This window comes from Salarias fasciatus, chromosome 7 (assembly GCF_902148845.1).
Source record: "Salarias fasciatus chromosome 7, fSalaFa1.1, whole genome shotgun sequence".
Lineage (NCBI taxonomy): Eukaryota > Metazoa > Chordata > Actinopteri > Blenniiformes > Blenniidae > Salarias > Salarias fasciatus.
Window position 1 is genome coordinate 32,172,744 of NC_043751.1, and position 20,603 is coordinate 32,193,346.

Here is a 20,603-nt window from a genome sequence, read left to right on the forward strand (position 1 = left end):
GGAGGAGAGGAGGAGGAGAGGAGAGGAGAGGAGAGGAGAGGAGGAGGAGAGGAGGAGAGGAGGAGAGAAGGAGGAGAGGAGAGGAGAGGAGAGAAGAGGAGAGGAGAGGAGGAGGAGAGGAGGAGAGGAGGAGAGAAGGAGGAGAGGAGAGGAGAGGAGAGAAGAGGAGAGGAGAGGAGGAGGAGAGGAGGAGAGAAGGAAGAGAGGAGAGGAGAGGAGGAGGAGAGGAGGAGAGAAGGAGGAGAGGAGGAGAGGAGGAGAGGAGGAGGAGGAGGAGGACCGTCCACTCAGCCTCCTCGTGAGCGTCTCCATCAACTGTGCACAATAATTGAAATGGCGCATTTGGCCGCGGGGCTGCGTGTGTGTGTGTGCTGGGGGTGGGGGGGGGGCGTCATCAGGCTCAGGAGCCGCGGGGGGTTTGATGTGCTGTGAGGAGCGGAGGAGGTGCTCCTCCGCTCCTCCTCCGCTCCTCACAGCAGGACAGTGTGACGGAGGGTCGGAGCTCCCGGAGGAGCAGCAGGAGCCCCCCCCCCCCCCTCGTCCCCCGTCCTGTCCCCCGTCCCCCGTCCTGTCCCCCGCCTCGTCCCCCCCACCCTAATCCTGCCCCGGGGCCGCGCGGGGCCGCGGGCCACGCTCCGCGCGCAGCCCTCCTCTTTATCCGCGCGGAGGAGTCGCGGACGCGCTGCTTTCTCCTGCTGCTCCGCGGACGCGTCGAGGCGCCGGACCGAGCCGAGCAGGCCGCCGTCCATGTCGTCCGTGTCGGTGTCCTCTCAGGTGAGACCCGCCGCTCTCCGGAAGTCTCCGTCTCCGGACCGCGCTGGCGGACCGCCAGCCAGACTCCCTTCACTCTCCGCTCGGTTTTAGAGCTTCAGTTACTTTAAAGGAAAAACGAGGAGAACCGAGCCGAACCCCGGAGGTTCTGGTGGTGGCTCGGTATCGTCTTCAAATCGGCTCCAACTACAAGTTTGTCTGAAGAAGCTTTTTGTGTAAAACCGGGATTTTTCCTGCCTGCTGCTCCGTTCGTCTGCGGAGGCTTCAGTGCTTCTGGATTTCAGAATCAGCCTGGACCGTGCACGGAGTTTGGTTCGGTTCTGCTCCATCGAGCCGGGCCCAGTGGAACCGGATCAGACCGGGACAAAGACCGGAGCAGCACGCGCCCCGCGGCTCGGGTTTAACGGTGCACGGAGCGCGAGGCCGGCGGACACTGTGGGACCGGGGTTATCCTCGGAACCGGTCCGGAGGACCCGCTGTATGCATGAGCGGGTTTAAAGTTCAGAGGTCACATCTGCACTGCTGCCCTTTGACCTTTACCAGAACTAACACGGAGATCCGGACCGGTCCCGATGCAGGACCTCGTTCAGCGTCAGTCTGTAGTCCTGCTGTTCCTGACGGTGGTGTGTGTGTGTGTGTGTGTGTGTGTGTGTGTGTGTGTGTGTGTGTGTGTGTGTGTGTGTGTGTGTGTGTGTGTGTGTGCTGGCCTCACAGGAGGGGCGGAGCCTGTCCAGGATGTCTCTGAGCCGCTCGCCCGTGTCCCCGCCCGGCGCTCCGGGGATCCCGTCCCCCGCTCAGCTCACCAAGGCCAACGCTCCGGTCCACATCGACGTGGGGGGGCACATGTACACCAGCAGCCTGGCCACGCTCACCAAGTTCCCTGAGTCCAGGTGAGCCGCCGCGGTCCCCCCAGTGCCCCCGGTCCCCCGGGCTCAGACCGGGGTCCTCTTTGTGTGCAGGATCGGGCGGCTGTTCAGCGGCGCTGAGCCCATCGTGCTGGACAGCCTGAAGCAGCACTACTTCATCGACAGGGACGGAGACGTCTTCCGCTACGTCCTCAGCTTCCTGCGGACCTGCAAGCTGCTGCTGCCCGAAGACTTCCAGGTACGGCGCCGTCGTTTAGCACCAGCATCGTCTCCGGTACGGCGCCGTCGTTTAGCACCAGCATCGTCTCTGGGTTCGGTGGCAGTTTGGAGCTGCTGAAGGTCTGAGAGCTTCATGAGAAAACAGCAGGCTGCACACACACACAGCTCAGCGTTGTAATTAATGTGTGTGTGTGTGTGTGTGTGTGTGTGTGTGTGTGTGTGTGTGTGTGTGTGTGTGTGTGTGTGTGCGCAGCTCTCTGCATCTGTTATTCTGTTCATGATGAATAAAAATGCCCCGAAGACAAGAGACGCTTTACTAAACCCACCCACCCCTGGCTTGGGGGGGGGGGGGGGGGGGGGGGGGGGGGGGGGGGGGCCCTGGGGCCACAAACGGTCGACAGGAAGTGAAACTGGTTTTTCACAACAAAAGCCTGGGACTGATTTCATAATTTGGGAGAAACTGAGGCTCCGTTTCCATGACGACACAGTCAGAGCAGCAGTTCTCCTGTCTGGGTTATTTATTAAGATCAAGGTCCAGGTCCAGGTTAAGCTCCTGGTCCAGGTCTAGGTTCAGGTCCCAGTCCCGGTCCTGGTCTCTGCAGTCAGACTGGTTTGTTGAAGGGTGAAAAACTCCGATGTTTTGAATCGATTTGATTTATTATTGAAACGATGATCGATGTTGATGATTCAGACTCACAGCCTGAAATGAGGGAACCAGACCGTCCCGGTTCAGGGAACCAGACCGTCCCAGTTCACCGGGTTCAGGAAACCAGACCGTCCCGGTTCACCGGGTTCAGGGAACCAGACCATCCCGGTTCAGGGAACCAGACTGTCCCAGTTCACCGGGTTCAGGGAACCAGACCATCCCGGTTCAGGGAACCAGACTGTCCCGGTTCACCGGGTTCAGGGAACCAGACCATCCCGGTTCAGGGAACCAGACCGTCCCGGTTCACCGGGTTCAGGGAACCAGACCATCCCGGTTCAGGGAACCAGACCGTCCCAGTTCACCGGGTTCAGGGAACCAGACCATCCCGGTTCAGGGAACCAGACTGTCCCGGTTCACCGGGTTCAGGGAACCAGACCATCCCGGTTCAGGGAACCAGACCGTCCCGGTTCAGGGAACCAGACCGTCCTGGTTCACCGGGTTCAGGGAACCAGACCGTCCCGGTTCACCGGGTTCAGGGAACCAGACCGTCCCGGTTCAGGGAACCAGACCGTCCCGGTTCACCGGGTTCAGGGAACCAGACCGTCCCGGTTCACCGGGTTCAGGGAACCAGACCATCCTGATGATGATCCTAATGATCAGTCTGAGCTGATCCAGATCCAGAGTACCGTATCATCGCCAGGTCTCGGACGGTTTCCATGGAAACAGAAACTGGAATCTGCGCAGCTGTCGGTTGCTCCGCGGTGTGACTGTGACCTCTGACCCCTGACCCGCAGGACTTCCCGCAGCTGTACGAGGAGGCGCGGTTCTACCAGCTGGGCCCGATGGTGCGGGAGCTGGAGCGCTGGCAGGCGGAGCGCCAGCGGCGGCGGGCGCCGCCCTGCGAGTGCCTGGTGGTGCGCGTCACGCCCGACCTGGGCGAGCGCATCGCGCTGAGCGGCGAGAAGGTCCTGATCGAGGAGGTGTTCCCCGAGACGGGCGACGTCATGTGCGGCGCCGCCACCGCCGGCTGGAACCTGGACCCCACCCACGTCATCCGCTTCCCGCTCAACGGCTACTGCCGCCTCAACTCGGTGCAGGTGGGTCCGCCGGCGGGGACGGGGCCGGGCCCGGGCGGGTCCCCGGTCCCCGGCCTCAGCCCCGTCCCTGTCCCCATCCCCGTCCCCGCAGGTCCTGGAGCGGCTCTTCCAGAAGGGCTTCGGCGTGCGGGCGTCCTGCGGCGGCGGCGTCGACGCCTCGCAGTTCAGCGAGTTCGTCCTGAGCCGAGAGCTGAGACACGTCCAGACCGGGACCGGGACCGGGACCGGCGTCCGGATCAAACAGGAGCCGCTGGACTGAGGGAGACCTGGAGCCCCCCACTGCCCCCGCCCCCCCCCGACGCCACGCCCCCCGACGCCACGCCGCTGAGTTCTGCTCTTTATTTCATTTTTCTGAAAAGGTACAAACGAGTGGAAAACTCCTGAAAGACCTCACAACGTAGGAAATATAAATACCACACACACACACACACACACACACACACACACACACACACACACACACACACACACACACACACACACACACACACACACACACACACACACACACACACACACACACACAGCAGCACCTCCTCACTCAGACCCTGCAGGAGTCCCGTCAGAGCCCTGCTCCGAGGCCCGGGCAGAGCCGGTCCGGTCCGGTCCAGGCCGAGCCGGTCCAGGCCAAGCAGCCGGTCTTCATCATCCTTCCAGTTCCAGCTCTTCTTTTATTCAATTCTTTCAGTTTGTTTGGATTAAAATGTTAAAATGTGACTTTCAGAGCTTCGAATCTTCATTTCACACACACACACACACACACACACACACACACACACACACACACACACACACACACACACACACACACACACACACACACACACACACACACACACACACACACACACACACACACACACACAGGAGGACCAGCCAGCTGTTGGGAGCTGCTTCCTCCATCAGTGTTGCTGAGGACACACTCCTCGGAGGAGCGGTGGGTGGAGGCCAGAGGAGGCAGGCGGAGGCAGGAGGAGGTGGGAGGAGGTGGGAGGAGGCGGGAGGAGGCCAGAGGAGGTGGGAGGAGGCGGGAGGAGGTGGGTGGAGGCGGGAGGAGGCCATAGGAGGCGGGTGGAGGCCAGAGGAGGTGGGTGGAGGCGGGTGGAGGCCAGAGGAGGCGGGGCCGCTCCGTCACTTGAGCAGGGCCTTGTAGAGCGTGAGGGAGCGGGCGGTGCTGCGCTCCTGCTCCAGGCAGAAGATGAAGTCCCTGAGGTTGACTCGTGTGATCCTCTGACGGAGCTGCTGCCGGGTGGAGGCCGCCGAGGAGGCGGAGCCAGAGGACGAGGAGGCGGGGCCACAGGCCGCCTGGGGAGGAGGAGCGGGACACACCGTCAGGTCTCACACTGGCGGACCAGGGACGGACCTGGACCCAAACTACATCACATAATCTGGACCCGGACCAGGTCCCAACATCAGACTATAGCGCATCTTCCTCCTCTGGGTTCCGGTCTTTACCTCGCCCCCTGCTGTGGCTCCACCGGGCGAGTCCAGCTTGCGTTTCTTTCGTGGTCCGATGGCGGCGAGGGCGGTGAGGTTGGCGTCTCGCTGTCTCATCTGAGCCAGTTCCTGCTGCTGCATCTGAGAGGGACAGGAAGTCCAGGTCACGGAGGTCACGGGGGTCACGGGGTCACGCCTCCAGCTGCAGCAGGTCCAGGAGGAGCAGGAGGAGGAGACTCACCTCTTTGGCCTTCTGCTTCAGTCGAGCCTGTTCAGGGTCTTCCTGCCGAGCCCGGCTCTGAGGAACACAGGGCAGTCCGGATCAGAACCTCCACTGGCTCCGTAGAACCGGACTGCAGGTTCTGACGGGACTGGAGGTGAAGCGGATTGTAAAAGGTTCATATGAACTTGGACCGGATCGTATTTCGGATCTGATCGTTGGAGGTGGTCTACACAGATCCACAATCCGCTCCGTGTCTCGGTCAAACGGTGTCGGACAGCAGAGCAGATTACACGGGGAGTACCGGTTCCACGCAGGTGTTCCCTCATACAGTGACGTGACAGGAAACAACAGTCAGCAAGAGCAGCAAGCAAGAGTCAGTAAACGGGAAGCAGGAGGCAGCAAACAGGAAGCAGGAGGCAGTAAACAGGAAGTAAGAGGCAGCAAACAGGAAGCAGGAGGCAGCAAACAGGAAGCAGGAGGCAGTAAACAGGAAGTAAGAGGCAGCAAACAGGAAGCAGGAGGCAGCAAACAGGAAGCAGGAAGTAGGAGGCAGTAAACAGGAAGCAGGAGGCAGTAAACAGGAAGTCGGAGGCAGTAAACAGGAAGTCGGAGGCAGTAAACAGGAAGTCGGAGGCAGGAGGCAGAAAACAGGAAGTAGTAAATAGGAAGTAGGACGCAGTAAGCAGGAGTCAGTAAACGGGAAACGGGAAGCAAGGGGTAGTAAACAGGAAGCAAGAGGCAGTAAACAGGAAGCAGGAGGCAGTAAACAGGAAGCAGGAGGCAGTAAAAAGGAAGCAGGAGGCAGTAAACAGGAAGAAGGAGGCAGCAAACAGGAAGAAGGAGGCAGCAAACAGGAAGCAGGAGGCAGTAAACAGGAAGCAGTAAACAGGAAGAAGGAGGCAGCAAACAGGAAGCAGGAGGCAGTAAACAGGAAGTAGGAGGCAGCAAACAGGAAGCAGGAGGCAGCAAACAGGAATAAGGAAGCAGGAGGCAGCAAACAGGAAGTAGGAGGCAGTAAACAGGAAGCAGGAGGCAGTAAACAGGAAGCAGGAGGCAGTAAACAGGAAGCAGGAGGCAGTAAAAAGGAAGCAGGAGGCAGTAAACAGGAAGTAGGAGGCAGCAAACAGGAAGCAGGAGGCAGCAAACAGGAATTAGGAAGCAGGAGGCAGTAAGCAGGAAGTAGGAGGCAGTAAGCAGGAGGCAGTAAACAGGAAGTAGGAGGCAGTAAACAGGAAGCAGGAGGCAGTAAACAGGAAGTAGGAGGCAGTAAACAGGAAGCAGTAAACAGGAAGTAGGAGGCAGTAAACAGGAAGTAGGAGGCAGTAAACAGGAAGTAGGACGCAGTAAGCAGGAGTCAGTAAACGGGAAGCATGGGGTAGTAAACAGGAGGCAAGAGGCAGTAAACAGGAAGCAAGAGGGAGTAAACAGGAAGCAAGAGGCAGTAAACAGGAAGCAAGACGCAGTAAACAGGAAGCAGTAAATAGGAAGTACGAAGCAGTAAACAGGTAGCATGAGGCAGTAAACAGGAAGCAGGAAGTAGGAAGCAGTAAACAGGCAGCAGGAAGCAGTAAACAGGAAGTAGGGAGCTGTAAACAGGAAGTAGGAAAGTCTAAAGCTAGCAGCAGAGCTGGACGGTGCTGAGAAACACCTTCTAATAGAAACCCAGAGAGAACAATCCCTGGAGCAGAGGTGGAGCCGGTGGTTGAAAGAGCTCGGTGGTAGACTACCCGCGGACCACCGCCCGGTGTGACGGATGAACTGGTTTCCATGGTAATAAGTACAGTTCCTGTAAACACCTGCTGGAAGCAGCAGATGTTAGAATCAGACTCACTAAAGACTCTGAACTGATGAATTTACTGGAACTGTAGAGAACCGGCGTCACTAGAACCTCTACAAGGTTCAGGTTCAACATCTGCTGGTCACCAGTTAACACGGACACCAGCTCATCTGAAACACCGGCAGGCGGAGCGGATCCCCAGTGGGGGCGGGGCTCCGCCCGGGGGAGGAGCTCTCTAAACAGCGGCTCATTCTGGATCAGATAGAACCCTCTGAGGACCGCTGCTCTGAGAGGAAGACCTGGAAGCTCCCTCAGAGACTCTGTCCCCATGTCACTGTCCTCACGTCACAGGACGTATAATCCACTCCACCAGGACCCTGGAGAACCTGTGTGTGTGTGTGTGTGTGTGTGTGTGTGTGTGTGTGTGTGTGTGTACCTTTGCAGCCTTCAGGAGAATCTCTCTCTCTTGCTCGTCCTTCCTCTGTTTTTCCATCCGCTCCAGCTGCTCAAAGAACCTGAGCTGAGAGCGAACATCTGAACTCTGCTCGTAGTGCTCTTCATCCTGGGGGGCGGAGGGGTCGGGGGTCAGAAAATGTTTAATGTCTCTCTTCTTCTCTGCAGCTGAAGCTCCAGGTGAACTTCAGCTTCTGCCGGGAGAACTGTGAGTTCTGTTCGTGGTCCGTCGGTCCCGGTCAGGCGGTTCCAGTCAGTCGGTTGTGGTCTCAATCGTTTCCGGTCAGTCGGTCCTGGACCGTCGGTTCCGGGCACCATCGGTTCCTGCCAGTCGGTTCGGGTCACCCGGTTCCGGTCCGGTTCTGTAGGCCTCACCTTCCCCCCGTCGGCGCGGTGCTGAGCCACGGCGGAGACCTTCTCCAGCAGAGACCGGAGTCTGGACTGAGTCGCATGAGAGACCAGGTTCACCACGTCCAGCGGAACCTCGCTGACCCCCAGCTTCTTGGCTGAGGAGCAGAGGTCAGAGGTCAGAGGTCAGCGAGGGGACGGGACAGACACGGAGACAGTGAGACAGAGACAGACCCGTCTCCAGGATGCGTCGGTGCAGCAGCCCGGTCGGCAGGAAGGACTCGTCTTTACAGGACCGGATCTTGGTGCCGACCAGCTCCGAGCTGGTTGCTAGGATACGGGCGTTCTCCTCGTTCAGGTTGACACCGGCCATGGACGCCACGTCGTTGATGTCATCGTCGTCTCTGTGGGAGGAGCCACGGAGATGGGTTTGAGAGACACATCTCCACCCCCAAGAACCCAGACCCGGGGTCCAGGTGGATCCTGATGGGTCCCAGTGGGTCCAGATGGGTCCAGGTAGGTCCCGGTGGGTCCAGAAACATGCTTCTCCGTTCTCCTACCAGGAACCACCCAGAGACGACTTGGGTGCCGGGCCACAGCTGGAGTTCTGGTCTGCTGGGGTCTACCTGTCTTACATGCTGGTCACGGTATGAAACGGCGGATTCTGATTGGTTGGCACCTCACCTGAAGGTCCCGCCCCCTGGGTCGCTCAGCTTCTTCTGATTGGCCTGAGCTGCGAGGTTGATGGGCGTCTTCCCGGCGATGATGGCCGGTCCTCTGATGAGCGTACCTGGAGAACCAGAACCAGTGAGGACACTGCCACCTGGTGGCCGACCAGCATAGCTGCAGCACACGTGTGCGTGCGTGTATTCTGCAAGTGACTAAATATTATTACTTGATTTTAGTTACTTATATTAAAAAGTAGTGGAGGTATGATAACAGCCTGTGAGAGGAAGATGCTCTACGACAGTGGTCACCGAAAGTCCAGGTCTGGGTCCAGACACTGTTCCACCCGGACTGGGACCAACAAAAAGAAGGCTCTGATTGGTACTTCCAGAAAGGCAGGGTCAGGGATCTGGGGTCAGGGATCTGGGGTCAGGGGCCCGGGGTCAGGGGCCCGGGGTCAGGGGCCCGGGGTCAGGGGCTCGGGGTCAGGGGCTCGGGGTCAGGGGCCCGGGGTCAGGGGCCCGGGGTCAGGGGCCCGGGGTCAGGGATCCGGGGTCAGGGATCCGGGGTCAGGGGCCCGGGGTCAGGGGCCCGGGGTCAGGGATCCGGGGTCAGGGATCCGGGGTCAGGGATCCGGGGTCAGGGGCCCGGGGTCAGGGATCCGGGGTCAGGGATCCGGGGTCAGGGGCCCGGGGTCAGGGGCCCGGGGTCAGGGGCCCGGGGTCAGGGGCCCGGGGTCAGGGGCCCGGGGTCAGGGATCCGGGGTCAGGGGCCCGGGGTCAGGGGCCCGGGGTCAGGGGCCCGGGGTCAGGGATCCGGGGTCAGGGATCCGGGGTCAGGGGCCCGGGGTCAGGGGCCCGGGGTCAGGGGCCCGGGGTCAGGGATCCGGGGTCAGGGATCCGGGGTCAGTCTCACTGTTGGCAGGGAGCCAGAGGCGGAGTCCAGCCTCCTGAGGGGAACCGGCTCCCTGATTGGTCCAGAGAGAACGAGGAAGTCCCGCCCATGCATGTCGTCTTCTGACCGTCCATCCATCAGCTCCTTCTCTCCAGCTGACCTCTGACCTCCAGGCAGTTCAACTCTATGTTTTTTTCTTCAGACTTGATTCATTGACTTCGCTTATTTTACTACCCAGAATGCATTGCGCCGAAACTGTCCGACGCCTCAGGAAAGGACAGCAGGTCTCCACCAACACTGTCTACAGTGGAGGACGGGAGCTGCTGTCCTCCACTGGGGACAGTATAGGACGGTGGAAGGAGACTTCCAGGACCTCCAGGACCACGTCCCCAGGCCTCCCGGGGAAGCAGAGGCTGAGGTCTCAGAGGTGGACTGAGGTCTCAGAGGTGGACTGAGGTCTCAGAGGTGGACTGAGGTCTCAGAGGTGGACTCGTCCATCACCCAGGCTGAAGTCTCCGAGCTGGTCGGTCAGCTCCTGGGTCTCCAGGCACCGGAGGCGGACGAGGTTCTCCCCGAGTCCCTTCAGTCTCTGGATGTCCAGGACTGTCTTGTTGACTCGTCTCTGGAACACTGTCTGGCGGTCGGGGACAGACCCTCTGGACTGGCAGACCGGAGTGGTGGTCCGCTTTTCTAAAAAGAGGGACCAGAGGATGTGGTCCAGCTATGGGGGGGTCAGACTCCTCCTCCCTGGGAAAGTCTGTTCCAGGTTCTGGAGAGGAGGATTCCACCAATCGTGGTACCTCGGATCCAGGGAGAACAATGCGGTTTTTGACTTGGTCCTGGAACCCTGGACTAGCCCAAGACCCTCCACAGGGGCTGGAGGGCTCCTGAGAGTTCGCCAACCCGGTCCACATGTGAGTTTTGGACTTGAAGGCTTCTGAGAAGGCCTTCCTTCAGGGTGTCCTGGAGGTCTGGGATCAGCTGCCAGCCGTCCAGCTTGGAGCACCGAGGAAGACGACGGTGGAGGAAGAGGAAGAGGGCGGTGGAGGAAGAGGGCGGTGGAGGAAGAGGAAGACGGCGGTGGAGGAAGAGGAAGAGGGCGGTGGAGGAAGAGGGCGGTGGAGGAAGAGGGTGGTGGAGGAAGAGGAAGACGGCGGTGGAGGAAGAGGGCGGTGGAGGAAGGCGGCGTCAGGAGGCGGCGGCCAGATGGACCCAGGCAGCTGTCCTGGGTAAACAGGGTCTGTGGACGCGGTGGGAGGAGTGGACAGAGGAAGCGGAGCTGGAGGGATTATGGGCCACGGAGGTCATCATACGATGTTCCAGCACCAACGACTCTCCTCCAGCGGTACGGTAAAGATCCTGCCTGCTTCCTGTGCGCCAAGCCGCCTCCCTCCGTCACTGACGGGCTGCAGAACCAGCCTCACCCGGGGACGGTGCACCCGGCGGCACAACCAAGTCTGGAAGAGCCTTGCTTCCTCACTGGAGAGACAACGGTGCAGCGTCGACGGCCCACCGGTGTCCACATCTGACCGCGAGGGGAACGGCGTTCACCTGAAGGGGCCGGCGCCGGCAGGAGCAGCTCTACGCCATCAGAGAGAAGCCACGCCACCGGAGGAGGCTGGCAGAGTCGGCACACAGCCGGTCTTCCCCTGGGGGATCGCCTCTGCCACGCTGAGGCCTGACCTGCTGCTCTGGTGCCCTTCCTTACAGAAGGCGTGCAGAGCTGAGCCCACGGCACCCTGGGAGGACTCCGTGGAGGAGGCCTGTGAGCGGAGGCGCCTGCGGTATTCCCAGCCGGCCGCGGAAGCTCCACATCGTGGCTGGAATGCTGGAATTCGCCCAGTGGAAGTCGGGTGCAGCGGCTTCATGGGAAAATCCACCGTGAAACCTGTGGCGGACCTGGGAGTGAGGGGCCGCAGCAGGGGGTCCGGCTGAGGGGGGACCACAGTGGGCCCCCAAGTGGTGAGACGGGAGGCATGGGGACCGCCAAGGAGACTCTTGACTAACTGGACTTGGGACGCGAGCTGAGGACCGATCATCCTGCAGCTGGCCGCTTCTGGAGAGGGTTGATGGTTAAACGCCGAGACGCCCTACGGCCCCGAGGAGCAGTCCTGAAGATTCGGACCCGTCAATGTGTTCCCTCAAGTCCTCCGACTGCAGGGCCTCGCACAGCAACCTCACATTCTGTGTTTTCTGGAATCCTTGTGGGGGGCGAGTCCGGAGTCCGGGGCCTCTCGTTCAGGGCCATCCGGTCTCTGTAGGACCGGAGCAGGACCTGGTCCGCATTGCCGACAGTAAGTCGGACCTGTTCCTGGTTCATGTTGGACTCAAGCAGGGCTCAACTTTGGACCGGTTCTGTTTAGAACCTTTATGGACAGAATTTCTTGGTGCAGCCCAGAGCTGGAGGGGGTCCGGTTCAGGGACCAGGAGCTGGAGGGGGTCCGGTTCAGGGACCAGGAGCTGGAGGGGGTCCAGTTTTGGGACCAAGGGTCGGAGGAGGTCAGGTTCGGGGACCAGGGGTCGGAGGGGGTCCGGTTTGGGACCAAGGGTCGGAGGGGGTCCAGTTTGGGGACCTGGGGTCAGAGGGGGTCCAGTTTGGGGACCAGGGGTCGGAGGGGGTCTGGTTTGGGGACCACAGGATTTCATCTCTGCTTTGTGCAGATGATGTTGGCTTCATGGAACCTGGACCATCATGCACTGGGGTGGTTCACAGCCGAGTGTGAAGTGACAGGGATGAGGATCAGAACCTCCAGATCCCAGGCCCAGGTCCTGGTCCTGGACCAGAACAAGGTGGTCTGTCCTCTCCAGCTCGGTGGAGAGACTCTGGTCCAGGTGGAGGAGTTTCAGTATCTTGGGGTCTTGTTCACAGTGGAGGAAGGGTGGAGGAGAGACTGACAGGAGGGTGGAGCAGTGTTTCAGTCCGTTGTGGTGAAGAAGGAGCTGAAAGAAGCTCTGGATTCACCGTCAGTCCACGTTCTCCCCTCACCTCTGGTTCTGAGTCTGGGTCAGAACCCAAAGGACCAGATCCAGGTACAAGAGGCTGAAAAGAGCTTCCTCTGTAGAGACAGGGGGAGGAGCTACAGCACCAGGGGGAGGAGCTACAGCACAAAGGGAGGAGCTACGTCACCAGGGGGAGGAGCTACAGCACCAGGGGAGGAGCTACATCACCAGGGGGAGGAGCTACATCACCAGGGGAGGAGCTGGGAGGAGCTCAGCTCCTCCTGGAGCCTCCCTGGGAGGAGTTCTGGACATGTCCCACCAGGAGGAGGACCCGGGGAAGACCAGGACAGGATGGAGAGACCATGTCTCTGGGCTGGACTGGGAACGCCTCGGGATCCTCCAGGAAGAGCTGGAGGAAGAGTGTGGGGACAGGAGGTCTGGACATCCCTGCTGAGACTGCTGAACCCAAGACCCAGTCCCGGATAAGCGGTGGAAGATGGATGGATGGACGGACGGACGGATGGACGCATTGCGTTCCATGTCACTCTCTCTCTCCAGCCGCTGGAGAGTCTGCTAGCAAGAGGACCGAGGGGGGGGGGGTTGTGATACCCTGGCTCTCGGGGTATTTGGTTGTAGCTCTGGGGGCCTCTGGAGCCGCCCTGGGGTCCGGTGTGAGTGGGGGGGTCGGCTCTTGGGCTCTTGGGGTCCTGGACCCTCTGCTCTGGCCCGGTGTGTGGAGTCTTCCTGGGGGGGTCTGGGACGGCCCTGAGGGCCTCTCTGGCCTGCTTCTGGTCTTCTCAGAGGTCAGAGGTCATGATCAGGCCCCTTGTCATCTTGTGGGCTGTTGGACTAAAGACTCTCTGGACCAGGTCTCTCCTGATGCTCTGCTCGGTAATTTGACTCCTGGATCCTCAGCTTCACTACCAGCTGTGTCCTCCAGTCCAGAGGAGGTTCTGTCCTGTTCAGGTTCTGGAGGGTCGGTTCTGACTGGAGGACGGTGGAACCTTTGCTGTCTTCCTGCTCTACTCTGTTTGTCTCTTCTCCTGTCTCCGTCTCTCTGTTTCTCCTCCCGTCTCTCCGTCTGTCTTCCTGTCTCTCCGTCTCTCCTCCTGTCTCTCCGTCTCTCCTCCTGTCTCTCTGTCTCTTCTCCTGTCTCTCCGTCTCTTCTCCTGTCTCTCCGTCTGTCCTCCTGTCTCTCCGTTTCTTCTCCTGTCTCTCCGTTTCTTCTCCTGTCTCTCTGTCTGTCCTCCTGTCTCTCCGTCTCTCTGTCTGTCCTCCTGTCTCTCTGTCTGTCCTCCTGTCTCTCCGTCTCTCTGTCTGTACTCCTGTCTCTCCGTTTCTTCTCCTGTCTCTCTGTCTGTCCTCCTGTCTCTCCGTCTCTCTGTCTGTCCTCCTGTCTCTCCGTCTCTCCTCCTGTCTCTCCGTTTCTTCTCCTGTCTCTCTGTCCGTCCTCCTGTCTCTCCGTCTCTCTGTCTGTCCTCCTGTCTCTCCGTTTCTTCTCCTGTCTCTCTGTCTGTCCTCCTGTCTCTCCGTCTCTCTGTCTGTCCTCCTGTCTCTCTGTCTCTCTGTCTGTCCTCCTGTCTCTCCGTCTCTCTGTCTGTCCTCCTGTTTCTCCGTTTCTTCTCCTGTCTCTCTGTCCGTCCTCCTGTCTCTCCGTCTCTCTGTCTGTCCTCCTGTCTCTCCGTCTCTCTGTCTGTCCTCCTGTCTCTCCGTCTCTCTGTCTGTCCTCCTGTCTCTCCGTTTCTTCTCCTGTCTCTCTGTCTGTCCTCCTCTCTCTCCGTCTCTCTGTCTGTCCTCCTGTCTCTCCGTCTCTCCTCCTGTCTCTCCGTCTCTCCGTCTGTCCTCCTGTCTCTCCGTCTGTCCTCCTGTCTCTCCGTCTGTCCTCCTGTCTCTCCGTCTCTCTGTCTGTCCTCCTGTCTCTGTCCTCCTGTCAGCTGCAGTACCATCCTGGACCAGGATTCAAAATCCATCCACTGAGGTCAGAGATCATGTGACCAAGAGGAGCTTTAGAGCTGATCTTCCTCTGGCACCGCTAGCGGCCGGGAGGAAGCGGTAACCACGGTAACCACGGTAACAGTGGGACTCACCCTGAGGTCTGAACGTCTGACTGATGACAACCGGAGTGCGAGTCTGTACAGTCTGAACGGAACCTCTGCCGACTGTCTGCAGAGAGAGCGAGAGAGAGCAAGAGAGAGAGGGAGAGGGAGAGAGAGAGAGAGGGGGAAGAGAGGGAAAGAGAGAGAGGCGTCAGCAGGAGAAGACTGGAACCTGGTCCTGGTCTGGGAGTCGTACCACCGCCGTTGTGTTGCTCATGGGCGTGTTGAGGCGCACGGCGCCGCCGGCCTCCACGCTGAGTCGAGGTCTGATGGAGGCGCCAGAGCCGGGCGCCACGGGAGGGGGGGCCGAGGACGAGGGGGGGGCCGTCATCAGGGACTGCTGGCTGTTCAGGAGGGACTGTCTGAGGGCTGGGAGGCTTTTCTGCACACACACACACACACACACACACACACACACACACACACACACACACACACACACACACACACACACACACACACACACACACACACACACACACACACACACACACACACACACTGTGGGGAATGTGTCACGGTAATACTCCTTTCCCACCGGCAGAACACCCGTTTAAACCCGTTTAAACCCGCTAACACCCGCTAACACCCGGCTCCTCGTGGCGGTGGGACAGGGTTCAAACGGCAGTCCGACCCGGGTCCATCGACCCTGCCAGTGACCCGGGTTTAATCGGCTCGACCCCGATCAGCTTTTAGCGTGAAAGGGACAGCCGGGTCGACGAAGTAATCTACATGACGACATCGCCGAAGCGTGGCGACGTTAGCGTGGCTACGGCAGCGTGGCGACGTTAGCGTGGCTACGGCAGCGTGGCGACGTTAGCGTGGCTACGGCAGCGTGGCGACGTTAGCGTGGCTACGGCAGCGTGGCGACGTTAGCGTGGCTACGGCAGCGTGGCGACGTTAGCGTGGCTACGGCAGCGTGGCGACGTTAGCGTGGCGACGTTAACGTGGCTACGGCAGCGTGGCGACGTTAGCGTGGCTACGGCAGCGTGGCTACGGCAGCGTGGCGACGTTAGCGTGGCTACGGCAGCGTGGCGACGTTAGCGTGGCTACGGCAGTGTGGCGACGTTAGCGTGGCGACGGCAGCGTGGCGACGTTAGCGTGGCGACGGCAGCGTGGCGACGTTAGCTTTGCTTTGCTCTGTCGTGCTGATGTCATCAATGTGTAGAGCTGGGAGATCTGGCCTCATATCAATATCATGATACACTGAGCAGTTCACCTCGATAACGATAAAAGGCCGATAACTACTTGGGGGGGGGGGGGCATTTAATCACAGCTTCTTATTGTACTGGATTAAACTTCTGACAGTTTACCGTGGTCTCAGGTGGTGCAAACATTATTATTATTTTATTTCTCATTATATGGGGTCAATTTTCTTATAATTCTATTGGATTTATCAAGATTAGGGTACAAAACATATCTATGCATCCTGACTTTCACAGCAACAGACGTCCAAATCCGACAGAACTCTGCTGGTGATGTAAGTGTCTTCTCTGTGGGCTTCAGGGAAAATCCGATGACTGGAGGACTCTGGGAAATGATTGTTACGTGGTTCCAGATGTTTTCAGTGTGAGGTGGTGTAGCAGCTGAGAATGGAACACAGCTGGACGTCCCTGAGCTACAGATGAGCCCAACTTGTTTGTTTACAATCTCCTCCTCAGTTTCCTGTCCACACAGCCTCGCTTCAGGAAATATCTACATCCACGCAGCATAACAAGGACTCAAAGCGATGTAGTTCACCTGCCAGGCCTTCAGATGGCGCTGTCACTGTTCTTGACTGTTGAGCCGACAGAACAAACAACACCAGAACATACGGCCTGTTCAATAAAAGAGCATGAGGAGCTTCTGCTGGTTGGGATGTTCAGTCTGCTCTGCTGCCTGCTGGGATTTAAACAGGAGTTGGTGGAGTGGTAGTGCAGCGTCTTAAAGGGACGTGAACACAGCGTCTTAAAGGGACGTGAACACAGCGTCTTAAAGGGACGTGAACACAGCGTCTTAAAGGGACGTGAACACAGCGTCTTAAAGGGACGTGAACACTGCCCTCCTACACAGCCAAAGCCGACTTTTATTTTAAATACTGAATTTACCGACACGGGCAAAATGACGTCGGTTATCGTAGTCAATCTCGGTATCGATAAATTTCCGGTATATCGCCCAGGCCTGTCAACACGGGACACCGTCAGCACGGGAAAACGCAGCGACGTGGCTCGCCAGCAGGCGGTGAGACCCAGGTCTGCAGGCGGAGGGGAAGGACGCCGTTTCCGATTGGTCGGAAACGCCGTCAGGTCGAAAACACGGGTCGACCCGCTAGGTTCAGTTTGAAAAGGGGAAAACTGTCACTTTGGCAGCTTCAGGTTCAGGTTCAGGTACAGGTACAGGTACAGGTTCAGGTTCAGGTTCAGGTTCAGGTACAGGTACGGGTATGGGTACGGGTTCAAGTTCAGGTTCAGGTTCAGGTACGGGTTCAGGTTCAGCTACAGGTTCAGGTTCAGGTTCACATTCAGGTTCGGGTATGGGTACGGGTACGGGTTCAAGTTCAGGTTCAGGTTCAGGTTCAGGTTCAGCTACAGGTTCAGGTTCAGGTTGAGGTACGGGTATGGGTACGGGTTCAAGTTCAGGTTCAGGTACGGGTTCAGGTTCAGGTTCAGGTTCAGGTTTTACCTTGAGGAAGGGGATGAGGTAGGGCTGTGGAGAGGACTTGAGCTCGGCCTGCAGGCGGGTGGTGAACTCCTCCGGCTCGATCTTTGCGTCCTGAACAGAGGTGGAGAGCAGAGGTGAGGCCTGTGGGGGGCGGAGGGGGGGCGGAGGGGGGGCGGGGGGCTACCAGCAGGTCCTGGACCAGGGCCTTCACGTTCTTGGAGGTGTCGGGGCACGGCGCGTTGTGGGACGCCAGCTTGATGAGCGTCGCCAGGAAGTTCTTGCACTTCTTCACGTTCTCCTGCATTTCCTGTCGGGCGGAGGGAGACGGCGTCAGGTGGGGGGTGGGGCAGGGGGCGGGGCTCGCCGCACGTCACTGCGCTCACCCACCTGCGACACCACTGACACCCGGGCGGCGGGCGGCGGCGGCGTGCTCGCCGGCTTGGCGCCGCCCGCAGAGATGACGGTGGGAGATTTAAGAGGAGCGGCCATCTTGACAGGGACGGCGCCACCGACAGGGGGCGTGGCCAGGGCCTTCTGAGGAGGACACACGCCACTGTCCTTCATCATCATCTTCATCGCGTGTGTGTGGTCCCTACTCGGACAGACCCGGATGGGGGTCGAGGCGGGTCACTGACCTGGACCGTGACTGCAGGCTGGACCAGTCTGGTCTGAGGGGGGGACGTCAGGCGGACCGTCTGAGGGGCTCCAGGCGCCTGCAGACAACAGGGAGGGAGAAAAACCACTTCAGAGTCTGGCTCAGGTCATCTAAAAGGGTTAGTCCTGGGTCCAGCAGCTGGTCCCCGGTCCAGCAGCTGGTCCCCAGTCCAGCAGCTGCAGTGGAAGCTGAAGGCGACGGGACTGGCTCTCCAGGGATTTCATTCACTCGTCTGGTTGGGGTCTAGACCCGGGCTCCGGTGCCTGGTTGGGGTCTAGACCCGGGCTCCGGTGCCGGTCTTACCGTGGCGGCGGTGCTGACCCGGATGGTGGCGCCGGCCGTGGGAGCGGCGGGTCTCTGTGCGATGCCGGCCACCGTCTGGCTCTGCTGCGTCTTGGCCTGGGCCTGAGCCAGGACCTGCTGAGGGACCATGACCAGCTGGCCCGTCTCGGTCCGGACCAGAACCATGCCTGAGGAGACGGAATGACAGGAGGCGGTCACCGCTCTGGACCCGGTCTACGTCAGGCCGCGGCGGGACGAAGACTGAGGCCCCGCCCACTTTCCAGGAGACCCCGGCGCTAATCCAGCAGAACACGGGACCTGACAACAGACAGTCATGACCCAGAACCACATCTGGTCTGGGTCTGGATCTGGGTCTGGGATGTTCACACGGTCCCCAAACTGACCGGATGTTGGTCACTGGAGACCAGAACATCACAGTCTTGTTTTTGGTTTGAGTCCTGGTCCAATTCTGGTCTACAGCAGGTCCTGGAGGTCCGGCGTTCCATGTCTCAGGTTTAAAGATGCCGGACCTCCAGGACCACGGTTTGACCCAGTCCCCGGACTGGGCTGAGACCACCTGGGGCAGGTGACCCGATGACCCGTCAGTGACCCGGCGGTGACCCACTCACCTGGCGGCAGGGTGAACCCGGGCTGCAGCTGGATGGTGGTCTGCTGCTGGGGTCGGACGGCGAGCGCGGGCTGCGGGGCGGGGGCCCGGGCGGGGGTCCCGGTCCCCAGCCCGGGCCTCTGCTGCTGGATGGAGGTCGCCACCACCGGGGCCCCCGGGGGCCGCACCACGGCCACCCCGTTCACGGCGGGCTTGGCCCCGGGAGTCAGGGCCACGGTGGCGGCGGGCGGCGTGCCGGTCCCGGGCTGGCCGACGGGGGACTGGGCCGGGGCCGGAGGGGGGGTGCCGGTCAGGATGACGGGGCCCCCGGGGGCCGGCTGGCCGGGCAGCAGCATCTTGGTGTGGATCAGGGGCCCGCTGTGGTTCAGGGCCGGACCCGCGGAGCCGGCCGGGGCCGCCAGCGGGGCCCCCTTCGGGTCCACGCCGTTCTGGGCCACACCGGGGGTCTTCTGGAGCCCCGCGGCGGGCTGAGGTACCTGGAAGCCGGGCTGAGGCGCGGCGGAGGAGCCGGTCCCCGGCTTCACGGCTCCCGGCCCGCCGTTCACACTCTGAACCCCGGGCGACGAGGTCCGGGTCTCCGGGGCGACGGCGGGGGCTCCGGGAGCCGCAGCCCGGGGGAAGCCCGCCGCGGCGGCGGCAGGCTGTGTTCCGGGTCCCGGTCCCGGTCCCGCTCCCGGGGAGTCCGCTCCGCCCGGTAGCAGGGCGGCCGCGGCGGGCGCGGAGGAGGCGGAGGAGGACGCCGCGGCTCTGCCGGACCCGGGCTCCGGGGTCAGAGCCGCTCTCGGACGCCCTTGTTGCGGCTCCGCGGAGCCGGGGTCTTTCCCTGAGAAGTGGCCCGCGGCGGGCGCGGCGGCGGCGGGCGCGGCGGCGGAGGCCTCCCGCTTGTCGGTCCGGTCGCCCAGCTGGGACTCCAGCGAGCCCACCAGGTCGCTGACCGCCTTCTCGTCCACCTCCGTGAAGAGCATGTCCTCCAGTGGGTCGGAGGCTCCCGCCATCTTTGATGCTGGACCGTTGTGCAAATCGTATCTGAGAAGGTGCGCATGCGCGTAGGATCCGGCTGGCTTCCGAGCATAGACCTAGAACCCACAGACCGGGTCCAGGTGAGTTCAGGTGAAATTAGAAAAACTGCAGCTGCAGAACCGGAACGAGAACAAGAAACCAAAGGACAGCAGGACACGAGAAAACACAGAGATGGACATAAACATGTCCGCTTTGAGGAGAAGGACAGTGCTGCAGACCAGACCAGTCTCACTGCTCTTCACTCGGTCTCTGGTCCTGATGGACTGGTTCTTCTCTAGGACTTGGGACCCTCTGGTCCTGGTGTTGACGCCATGAGTCCATGAGTCAGTTTCCTCGTTATTGATAGAAACAGTTTATCTCCAAAAGATACGATGAAATGTGTTGTTAATGTGCGGTCATTTCAGGATTTCTGTCGAGGTTTGGGTGCAGGTCTGCATTAATAATGAATGTCTACAGCGTTGGAAATGAAAACATAAGAGTTCTCATGAACTCTTACAGTACTTCTTATACCCCAGGTCACGACAGCAGCTCTCGCATGTCACCATGGAGCTGATTTGTCATAATAAAAAAACAGAAAACAAAATCAACAAAATCAAACTACAAATTTCCGGAGCAAATTTTACTTTGTGCCTGCCAGCTGCTGCAGAGAGAGAGGAGAGAGAGAGAGAGAGAGAGAGAGAGAGAGAGAGAGAGAGAGAGAGAGAGAGAGAGAGAGAGAGAGAGAGAGAGTGGGTGTGTGTGTGTGTGTGTTTATCTTGGTGTGTGTGTTGCCATGGAAACCAGCTGCTCTCAGCAGGTGTGTGTGTTGCCATGGAGACCAGCTGCTCTTAGCAGATATGACAGTGAATCAGTAGTTTTTCATCCAGTTGGTTTGGTTGAAAAATTGTTGTCTCTCAAGAACCGAGAGGTGAAATTGAAAAAAACTTTTTTCACTGTGAGTGTCAG

At 59.9% G+C, this 20,603-nt stretch overlaps 2 protein-coding genes across 3 annotated transcripts; one reads left to right on the forward strand and one right to left on the reverse strand.

Annotated features, from left to right (window-relative positions):
* Window positions 1–513: 513 nt before the first annotated feature.
* LOC115391870 (BTB/POZ domain-containing protein kctd15-like) lies at window positions 514–3,935 on the forward strand. The gene is made up of 5 exons (XM_030096288.1): window positions 514–774; window positions 1,486–1,661; window positions 1,731–1,875; window positions 3,297–3,599; window positions 3,691–3,935. The coding sequence occupies exons 1-5, from the start codon at window positions 748–750 to the stop codon at window positions 3,856–3,858; spliced, it is 819 nt and encodes a 272-aa protein (XP_029952148.1). The 5' UTR covers window positions 514–747; the 3' UTR covers window positions 3,859–3,935.
* On the reverse strand, window positions 3,924–20,266 carry LOC115391839 (transcription initiation factor TFIID subunit 4-like). Of its 2 annotated transcripts, none has more exons than XM_030096228.1 (15): window positions 18,640–20,266; window positions 18,032–18,198; window positions 17,709–17,786; window positions 17,461–17,604; window positions 17,258–17,380; window positions 17,095–17,184; window positions 14,630–14,815; window positions 14,425–14,500; window positions 8,522–8,627; window positions 8,072–8,241; window positions 7,865–7,995; window positions 7,473–7,598; window positions 5,278–5,334; window positions 5,055–5,177; window positions 3,924–4,904 (listed from the first exon to the last, which is right to left on the reverse strand). In XM_030096228.1, the coding sequence occupies exons 1-15, from the start codon at window positions 19,631–19,633 to the stop codon at window positions 4,731–4,733; spliced, it is 2,745 nt and encodes a 914-aa protein (XP_029952088.1). In that variant the 5' UTR covers window positions 19,634–20,266; the 3' UTR covers window positions 3,924–4,730. The 2 variants fall into 2 exon arrangements, with proteins under 2 accessions (XP_029952088.1, XP_029952087.1); XM_030096227.1 differs by having other exon boundaries at window positions 17,461–17,607; window positions 18,640–20,265.
* Window positions 20,267–20,603: the final 337 nt, after the last annotated feature.